We start from the raw sequence: 10525 nt of genomic DNA on the forward strand, positions 1-10525 counted from the left end.
ACGCACGCACGCACACACACACACACACACACACACACACACACACACACACACACACAAACACACACCCACATACAAAAAAAAAAAAGGAGCGCAATGATGGTGACATGTCAAATTAACAATACTGAGCTCTCCAGGAAAAAATAAATAAATAAATAAATAAAAAGGTGAAGACTGTAACTGATGTAAGACAGAAATTGATTCCTAATGTGTAAATGTGAAATGGGCATACTGTAAGTCACAATCTGTACCACTCAGCTTTCCAGTCATTGACATTGACAAATTTTAAGACATAAAATACAATAAGTGCAAAGTCAAACACTTAGATATTTTTCAACCCAATTCCCTTGTTAAGAGTATGACACTGCTGTCTCTCCCCTCACCCCCCCCCCCCCACACACACACATTGCTGTCTTCAATTTCCCCTCAAGTCTGAGGTTGAGCGTAAAAGTGAACTCACGAGAGCTCAAAGCGGCAACTCAACTCAAGTGAACACTGCTCATGTTTGTACACAAACAAATAATGACTCCACTCACATTCTGACTGCTGACTACTGTCAGAAATACCTCCCAGTTAAATTTCTAATTTCCCAGTGTCCTTGTCCCCAAACCAAGTAAATCCAGATTTGACTTTCATAATAGTCATGGGACTAATAATGAATTTGTTTTTGAAAGTCAAAGGGTCAAAAATCGGTTGAACAAGTCAGCTGGAGTTATTCGTGGTCACTGAACAGACTGTTGCCATGTGTTATGTATCGCAAACAGATTGTGCTTGTCTTCTAGTCTTTTTGTGGAGACTGTTAAAAAAAAGATAAGCATTACTCAACACCTCTTTACAAGCCTCATTCCACATTGAAGAGCTCCTAGCTGCGCAAGTAAAATATATCGGAGGTGTCTTGTCTTAGATTTTAATTGTGTGCGCGCATGATTTTGGTTATTAAATATCAACAATGTCTCCTCTTTCTTGACTGGTTGACTGGCTACTGTGAATTACCATCCCTATGAACATGCACAATTGCACACCCAGCTAAGCAAAAACTGAGATTCATTTCCTGCCTCACTAGTTCCTCTCAGTGGCTTTCTTTGCCAGTTTGTGCGTGAAGAAGGCATTTGGCAACCTTTGTTAATCCTTTGAGCATTCAACCCACTGAGATGTGGAATGCTGTTTACTGTACAGTCGGGCTATCCAGAGCCCAACACAGCTGTGAGGTTCGATTCCAATGAACAGAGCTTGTTTTTGTTCAATCATCTTGTTCTTATTACCGTATTGTGATTATGAGGCCAGAATCCTTGAGACAAATACACCTCGAAGGTCACAGAGGTCAACTAGCGCCCCCACAAAGCCGAATTGTCACAAATGTATGACATTAAATGTTACGATGATGAACTTATTACAATCCTTCCCGCCTCTTTTGTCCCGACAGCATTTCCCGGCTGTGGGCGGTGCCTTCATGGATTCTCCCTATAATGGCAACACGTCCTTGCAGACGTCCACTTCCAACCTCAACGCTGGCTACTCCCGACCCTTAGAGACGGAAGATGATGGCAAAGTATCCAGCGACACAATTTGGCTGTGGGTTGCTGTCCTGGCAACCATCGGCAACATTGTGGTGGTGGCTGTTGTTTGTGCCTGTGCCTTCTGACAAGATGGGATGGCGGAACGAGGATTTGCCAGGACGGGCCTCTTGTACATTCTGAATATAATTTATATTTTTGCTAGAATGAGAAACAACAGCCTTACTTTTATTTCCCCACAGTGACAAATGGATACAATGATTCCGAGGACCCCCCAAAAAATTGTTGTGTAGATATATGCATGTTAGAAAAGCTCAGTTTGGGCTACAGCAAATGTCACACAAAGTTCTCTTTTGACAAACGTTTAAAACAGGGGTGTCCAAACTTTTTCCTTTCAGGTAATGCATACAGAAAAATTGAAGGACTTTCACAATGTCTGATTTTATTAAATACACTGAAACATTGAGCAAAGCCTGTTAAAGTTGATTGGGATCAGTTTGGGAATGTTTATGATTTTGGGGTGGCCCACAGCCCCGTATAACACTACAATAAATCCACCCCTGCCCTGAGCTAATATCCACATTCAGAACAACACCAAAAAAAAAAAAACGGTAATAAGATGACACTTTTTAACGCGGTGTTCACTTGAGGATCTTGGTTTATCATTATTGTGATACGTTCCTAATCAGAGGCAGAAGCATTATAAAGACACATTTTGTTACTATTTTTTTTTTATGTGTAAATACTTTATTTCTATATCTAAACAAGTGCTATAAGTATCATTCATTTGTCCTTTACCAACACCAGCACCCAATAGGATTGTCAAAATGTTTTTTTGTTTTTTACCAAAGGGCCGCTGAGGACCGCTTGAAACTGGACGTTGGGCCGCAAATGGCCCCCGGGCCGTAGTTTGGACACCACTGTTTTAAATCAAACCCTTTGATCATCTCAAATGTAAACACAATATATAAAAAAAAAAAAGACTATTGAAAAGCATCATCCAAGCTGCAGTTTTGGCTTCACTCCCAGTCCATGTTCAGTCAGTTCTATTTTATTCTATGATGCAAGTCAAGCTGGCTTTCATTCAGTCATGCTTATACCGGAGTATGGGAGCATCATCAAACCAATTTCAAATTTTATATACATCTCCAAGAAGTAATGTCAACAAAATCTGGTTTTGACTTTTAATTTTAATAACCCAGTCGACACAATTAAAGACCAAGGCAGAGCCAGACAAACGATTTGATGTCAATTTTAGGTCTGTCTAAAATAACAGCAACAAAGGATAAACCCATCCATCCATCCATCCATTTACGTCTGTCCTCCTAAACCAGGGGTGGCCAAGTTCGGTCCTCGAGAGCCACTATCCAGCCTGTTTTCCATGTTTCTCTCCACTAACACACCTGATTCATGATCAAGGATCGTTGTCAGGCTTCTGCAAAGCTTGCTGATCAGCTGATCATTAGAATCAGCTGCGCTGAAGGAGGAAGACATGGAAAACAGGCTGGATAGTGGCTCTCGAGGACCGAACTTGGCCACCCCTGTCCTAAACGGAATCCTCTGCCTCAGTTCATGGAGTCTTTTTAGCTCAGTTTATGAGGGCCCTCTAGTGGCCACAGTAGTTATGACTGCTGCCTGTAGTGAATGAAGTCGACCAGTCAACTCTTAGCAAACGTTTTGGGAAATAAACTAAACCAGGAAAATATGTCAGTAGTCATTTCTGCATTATTTTCATATAATCTAATGTAAATGGACAACACATAGTATGGCTACACGCCGTGCATTTGATCTCAGTTAAGTTTAAACTTTGTAAACTCTGCCATCATCCTGTCAGCTCTCTGCAGCATGATAAACGGTTACTTGTTCTCGGATCCTCAACTTCCGATATTGTTTTATCGTCCATCTCCCCCTCACTTAGCGTAAACGAGAGGGAAACCTCCCCGCGGAGCCCATTAGAGTGGAGTTGAACTTGTCGTCTTGATTTTAGTCTTAGGCGAGTTTGCAGACAGAATAAAACCAAGCTTGCGTCAAAGACAAAAACGAGCTGGCAGTTAAAAGGAAATGGAGTGAGATGATGAAAAAGAGAGGGATGATGAGTTCAACGCATGCACGGCGTGACTGACAGAATGTGCCCAAATAATCTCTTCAAAGTGGAGGAATAAGAAGGCAGGTTCGAAAGGGGAAGATGACGGAACATGATATGACATGTCGGCGAAGAGGAATTCAGTGGAGGAGTGAAGTGAATTGAGCAGTAGCATTATTTGCTAAATAATGACAAAAGAAACCAGATTCCATGCATTTCTTATTGAGTTGATCAAAAGGGTTTGTTTGTATTACACACAATTTGTTGCAGCCCTCTCAGCAACCAGGGCAGCTCCACGGGCACGAACCCGACTCTACCATCTATTAATAGTTCACCCCTCCTTTAGTTCAGATAAATGCACAAGTGCACAATCGACCTCCTACAGTGGCTTTGTGATTATTCAAAGGTCAGATCGTCCATGACCCTTTCAAGTCTCGGTGTCGAGTCAAGTCAAATCAGTGTTGTGTAGAACTTTCAGCCATTTGGATTCTACAAAGAAGAGAGCATGGGCCACATTGGATACAAGTGAGTTTTGGGGACATTAAACCCTCCCCAAAACTAAACTTTCACCTACCTTGTGAGGACGGAGAGTCCTCATCCAACCAACACTCAAAGAAATGTGAGTTGCACTTAATGATATTTAATGTTATAGTGGGTCATAAAATAGGAGTAAAATGTTTCTGTTACTTTAAACACATGAAGTGCAGGCATTTTACAGTATGTGGATTTTCAATACGGCATGTTCTATTTAATCCATATTTAATCCAATTGTCCATCCATTTTTTTTTTTATGCCACTTATCATGCTCAGGGATGCTGCGGGGATCCGGAGCCTATCCCGGCTGACTTGGACGAGAGACCGTTGACACCCTTGACTGGTCGCCAATCAATCATAGGTCACGAAGAGAGACGGACAACCTTCCACATTTACATTCATGGGGGTGGGGGGTTGGGGAGGGGGGTGCATGTGACTTCAGGGAACATTGCATTTATTTATTTATTTATTCATTTTTGCCGTACTAGAATAAAGTGTAATTGCACATCCATTACAGTAGGTGGCAGTGACGCTCTCATTGTGAGAGTGCGCAAGGAGAATTGATAGCAGAAAGTAATTGAGAAGCACTGTATTAATGAGTAGATGCTGAGGTGAAAATCTTTAGTGACTTTACTTAACACTGCTTTTGATTTAATCGCCCTTCAACTCCGATAAGATATGTTGCATCAATTTTCACGTTTTATCATTTCTACATTAATACAAAGACATTTTCATGCCAAAGCTCTCATGCAGAAAGTCACTAGAAAAGAGAAGATCTCGACTGGATGTAAACTCAAGACGGCAGCATAACTAGTTGGATGACTCGGCAAGCTGACCTGACAGGGGAGCAGTGGGAGCTCATTTCTGCTCGCTTGAACACTCATAAGGAATTTTGCCTCGTTCTACAGTAGTTTGACATTTAGACCATTAAACAGACATCAAATAATTTGTTTTTCTTGAGAAAACTCTATTAAGGGCATGTTAGCACGAGAACACAAAAAAAACCCGTTTCACATACTGTACATAACAGTAAACAAAGAAAGCTCAGGGGAGCATGTTTGAACATCTGCCTAACACTCAAAGTTTGAATCTTGAGTCTCGTCCAGGTTTCCAGCCATTGCTTGAACTGACACTCTTTTCATCTCCAGGACATTCTCGACTAACTCCTTTTTCAATTCACACCTACACTATTGTTAAACAATTTGAACCCTGTCAAAAGTTTCTAGCCTTTCTGCCTCAAGCCAATACCCAACTTTTCTTGTCATAGTCCCAACTTTTAAGTTTAGGTCTTATGCTTTTCTCCTATGAACTCGCTAGGGGTGGGAATCTTTGACTGTCTCACGATTCGATTCAATTCAGATTTTTGGGTCTGCGATTCGATTCAGAATCGATTTTCCAGTAAGAACAATTTTTGACTGACAATGATTTGATTGACAATGATTTTTGCTTCAATCTATAGATGTGCAAGAAATTGTAATGATCTACTCCAGTCTGATTCGCTAATGCTAATTAGCGCGCTACTCGCGGCACTTTTATCACTCAAAAGAACGGCTCCACACTGCAAAAAAACAACTTTTATTGGAATTACTTGATCGTGACTTTTTCCTTCTACTTTCTAATGTGGCTACAACTTAACAGTGCATTAAACCGTGTGGAACCACACTGCCCCTCAGTGGCCAAATCGGGTACAACATGAACAGCGCTCCAAATAAAGACACACGCAGACAAAGGCAAGACAGTAAAAAATAATTTAAATAAAAACGATTTTGGGACATTTCAAATCGATTCCGAATCAGACTAATTGAGAATCACGATTCTTATGACAATCGATTTTTTGGCACACCCCTAGAACTCGCTTCCCACCTCACATTTTCTTCTGAATTTCCACTGTAGGTTAGCAGCATTGATGGCGGTTGGTTAGGACTGAAGTATAAACAGCTCCAAATAACAGTCAGTGTTGGCACAAAAACAAATAAATAAAATAAAAAGAAATATATTTAGGGTTAATCCCAGGCACTTTAAATGGTGGCAGTTGGGTGCTGACTCACAAATGTGAGTAGTAAATTTTGAACACAGTCACATCCCATTAATTAGAGGGTGTGCCCATTATTTCAGTTTTTCATGACTCGCTTTTCCATGAAAAGATTGGAAAATATAAATTGAGTTGTACAGGTTTTAGGTCACGTTATTGGTTGAGGTTTGAGACGATTAACAATATTATGGTGTCATGTTTTTATATCACAAAAATCTGGCATTTGAACAGGGGTGTGTAGACTTTTTATATCCACTGTACATGCTCAACAACAGCTTGTTCTCTCTTGCATAAACGTTGTCAAAAGTTAATGGGACACATAGAGGTTAAGTTAAGGTACATTTGCCTTATAAGTGACAACACCCAACGCATGCACTCATGTCCTTTGTTTTCATCATGGTAACAATAACTATTTACAACCTTTTGTATTTTTAGTAGAAAAACACAACAATGAATATCCCTCTAACATGATCAACTTAGCGTTATTATCTTTTCCCCACTTAATAGATGGCCAGCATCATTCTTCAAAAAGGTTCTTGATAAGGAGTGACTCCATGCATGACGTTGGTCCGACCATGATCAACCCTTCACAACGGACATGTTTTTGTTTCTTTGAATGAGAGACAACCATGAACACATTATTTTCTGGCAGTGCAGAAAGCAACAAAGAGCTTTTTGGGATGGCCGAGTCATGTTTATGTGTAGATAACTAACAGCAACATTATTGTATAATTGAGCCCACAGACTATTAGGCAATTTTCAATATACAGTGCATGTAATTATTATTATTATTATTTTATTTTTTTTACTAACCGATTACACATCTTGTTTTTTTTCCCCCTGCATTGGTGATGCAATAGTTCACTGTGACATACAGTAAACGAACAATGCAGTTGGTCATAATGTCTCATCATCTTGTATATTTCATGTAGTATGCATGATTAAAATAAGGAGGTCAACATTTTGTTTTCAAACATAAACAAACAGTGATGTTTAGGTTTTGATGCAGGTTTACATGAAAATGTATTTTTACTGACAATGCACTTTGTGAATCCTCTGGAAAATAACTTCATTAAAGTAACAGGATGAGATCAGATGTCTATTCATTTGCTTGTCTATCTTCGAATCGCGCGCATTTTTTTGTGTCCCCATATTACGCAAGAATGAGTAAAACACAAATCTGGAATAGATAAACACGGCAATGCAAGACCAATTTGTGAAGTGCACTTCATCCCTGCGGCAAACAAATCACTGAGTATGAAGGGGAAAACAAAAAAAAAAAAAACGAAACAAAAGACATTAACAAGAGAAAGAAGACAAACTGCGGCATTTCAAATTTTTCTCATGAGCAGTTTTTTTTGTTATCTGTGGCTAGGCTAGAGATTCTGGACTGAACGGAACTGCTTTCTAAACAAAACAATTGTGCGGCCATTTTACCACTTGATGGCGACTGATGTTTCAGGTAACAACCAATCATAGCTCAGCTTCCGAAAACACATGAGTCGTGATTGGTCGTTACCTGAGCAACTGCGATGTCATTTTCAGTCGACAACAAGTGGCAAAATGGCCGCTCCCAAATGGCTATAAACGGGTGGCTTTTGCTGCTTAACTCATATTCCACAAACACAATATTCAGCATAATGCTTGTGTTCAGACTATAATGGGGCTGCATAGAACATATTATTTCGAAAAACACTTTTGACTTGGCTTTCCTTTGAATTTATTTTTGCTATTGTGGCTTAATACAATAATATAACTTTGTTGAACTCCTCCATTTCCTGAACAGGGAGGAAAATGACAAAGTTCAAGTTCAAGGTTCTAGAGTATGCTATTTTCCCAAACTTTATACTTGTTCTTCTAAGTTTTTTTTTTTCTCAATTCCAGTATTCACCCTGATTTGACGAGGCGCTTCAGTTCCCTGCAATTTTTGCTATGACCTTGTTTACATGGCACCAGAACACGAGAAGGGGCCTCTGTAGACCAAATATTTCAGATATCAGGCCATGAAAATAAAAATATTTTTGCCTTTTTTGCCAGCTCAGTACAATAACAGCTAAAAGTAAATTTGCTGTGTATGTCAAACGAATTTTCCTTCCTTCGCATCTTGGCCAGATTATTTACCGAGCAAAAAAGTTTAACATGAAAACACAACTTGTGCATCTGGATGAAATTCCTTTCAACATAGTTTCCCCCATTTATTATATCTATCAAGGTAAAATATTATCTATGAGGTTAGCAGGACAAACACCACTAAATGTATTCCCAAACAACAGAAGGCGACCATGAGCAGATACATAAACATTACAAACTATCTACAATATCTTGAAGACACGACGGTCAAGGTCAAGGTTAGTGCAGTTCTCACCATATTATAATGTGAATACAAGTTGTTTCCTAAGCCTTGAAACTGATATGTATGAATGTGCAGTCTTATTATTGTTGACTTTTGGCTTGTCCGATCAGAGGTTGCAGAGAGTCACAATCTAATGGCACATTAGCCAATAAGAGAGCTAAAGCAATATTTCTGCCTGGTTGGCATTTCTGACAATTTCTTACACCTGGACTTACAGGTTGATTGTGAACATGACCAGGAATCCAACTCAGTTGCATGAAATCAAGCTAAGTTAACCACTACACTACCAATGGCTGATGGAAGTAAACACCCTAGCTACACATTTATTATAGCAATATTCTACTATCTACACTCTACCGTAAGCATTGAAAAAAAAAAAAAAGTTATTTTACTGTATTAAATACATTGACCAACTAAGATGCTGAAAAAATGTACTTTTACTGTTAAAAAAAATTATAAAGAAATATGCATTCATTTTAAAAGAAAATACTGTAATGTTAAAAATGTCTGAAAACCGTACATTTTATGGTATAATTTGGCAAAAACTTCACGGTAGCTCACGGGCTTGCTGAGTGCATTGAATGGCACAATATATCGTCATACATCATATCATGTATGTTTGTGTTAGCATTAGTAGAATGTGTGTCATGTTTAACATTCACTGTTTGGTCACAGTTTTTATTTTCATTTTTCATTTTTCAACTAACTGACTGCGAGGTTGTGTGTAAATTATGACATCCGGTTCACTTCCTTGTTTTAATCTGCATTGCGCTGAGCATTTGTGGTGAAAGATAAGTTATATATCGTCACCCTCTTAAAATAACTGCCTAAGTCATTTTTTTCCCCTTTTTGCTTAAATTATCTCCTCATGATGCAAATAGTAAAAAAAAATTGTGTATCCTGAAAAATCGAAAAAAAAATGACTTAGGCGATTATTTTAAGAAGGCGTCAATATAGAAAAAAAATAACATGTGGTATTACTGACTGTGACATGCATGGTGCAGATTTCTCTGTGATAAAATATGACACCATTGTTAATTGTTTGCAAATGCTGTCAATGTTAGAGTAACAATGATTAATGATTTAGACTAATCAGCCATAAAACGCTTTGATCAGTGATCACCGATCATATACATTTCCGTGAAAATCAGCTGATCGGACCACCCCTATATAAATTATTGCAATATATATATATTTTTTTAAAACATGATTTTAATGAAAAATGTCCTCTAAAGTAAAATTACAGGTTACCAAACAAGCATACTTTATTTTTTATTTTTTTAATGGTTTATAATTTTTTTTCATGGTGCAATTCTGGCAAACGCAGCTGTATTTTTTTATGCAAAATTTACACTTTTTTTTAAAATTTAAATTACATTTTTTATTTTTATTTTTTACAGTTTAACTCTTTTACTGCCAAAAACGTTAAATGACGTTCTGCAAAAACCTACGGAGGAGCGCCAAAGACGTTAAAAGACGTCCACCTATTTTTTAATTTTTTTTTGAAACGGGTGGAGTAAAGCCTTGCCGAGCTGTGTTGAAAGTTTCAAGCAGGTCTAGTGAGCCTAATGACTATTTTTGGCCCCTAGAGGGCAGCGATGACTCTCTTTTGACAAGATTGGGTGGGCGTCAGTAGAAGACGTGAGGCGGGGCTAGAGTGTTGAGGGGACAATGGCTGAAGAAGCCATAATGGCGACCGCTTGCAAGCAGCTCACGGTCGAGCCGTTTTTTTCAAAGACGAAAAGCATCGACGAACGCTAAAGAGCACATTGAAGACGACGATGATGATGATGATGGTGACTCCGAGGTTGACGGTGAAGTTGGAAGCGTTGACGTGGCGGCTATAACGACGTTATAAAGGTTCACGGGCTAGCGATGCCGACACCGGAAAACGTGGAGCACAACCGAGCACGCTCAGGCGGACGTTCAATCGGACGACGAAGAGTGCCCCGAGTCCAATGCATATTCATCGGAGGAGTGGGTACAGTCTGCTACTTGCTATTTATTCG

At 39.1% G+C, this 10525-nt stretch overlaps 1 protein-coding gene and 1 long non-coding RNA gene across 3 annotated transcripts in view; both read left to right on the plus strand.

Annotated features, from left to right (window-relative positions):
* LOC144052560 (uncharacterized protein C14orf132) overlaps window positions 1-2513 on the plus strand; it is a 28318-nt gene extending 25805 nt beyond the window's left edge. The window contains exon 2 of one of the 2 annotated variants that reach the window (XR_013294244.1): window positions 1424-1572. Coding sequence is in view for 1 of the 2 variants with exons in the window: in XM_077566744.1 (XP_077422870.1) it covers window positions 1424-1642 (219 nt within the window). In the remaining variant the exon portion in view is untranslated. Of the gene's footprint in view, window positions 1-1423 lie in introns of both variants that reach the window. The other variant, XM_077566744.1, reaches the window with a different exon arrangement.
* A 509-nt stretch (window positions 2514-3022) lies between these two features.
* Window positions 3023-7257, plus strand: LOC144052561 (uncharacterized). The gene is made up of 2 exons (XR_013294245.1): window positions 3023-4216; window positions 4408-7257. It is a non-coding gene; the product is annotated as an uncharacterized LOC144052561 (long non-coding RNA).
* The last annotated feature ends 3268 nt before the right edge of the window (window positions 7258-10525 follow it).

Source organism: Vanacampus margaritifer, chromosome 5 (assembly GCF_051991255.1).
Source record: "Vanacampus margaritifer isolate UIUO_Vmar chromosome 5, RoL_Vmar_1.0, whole genome shotgun sequence".
Classification (NCBI taxonomy): domain Eukaryota; kingdom Metazoa; phylum Chordata; class Actinopteri; order Syngnathiformes; family Syngnathidae; genus Vanacampus; species Vanacampus margaritifer.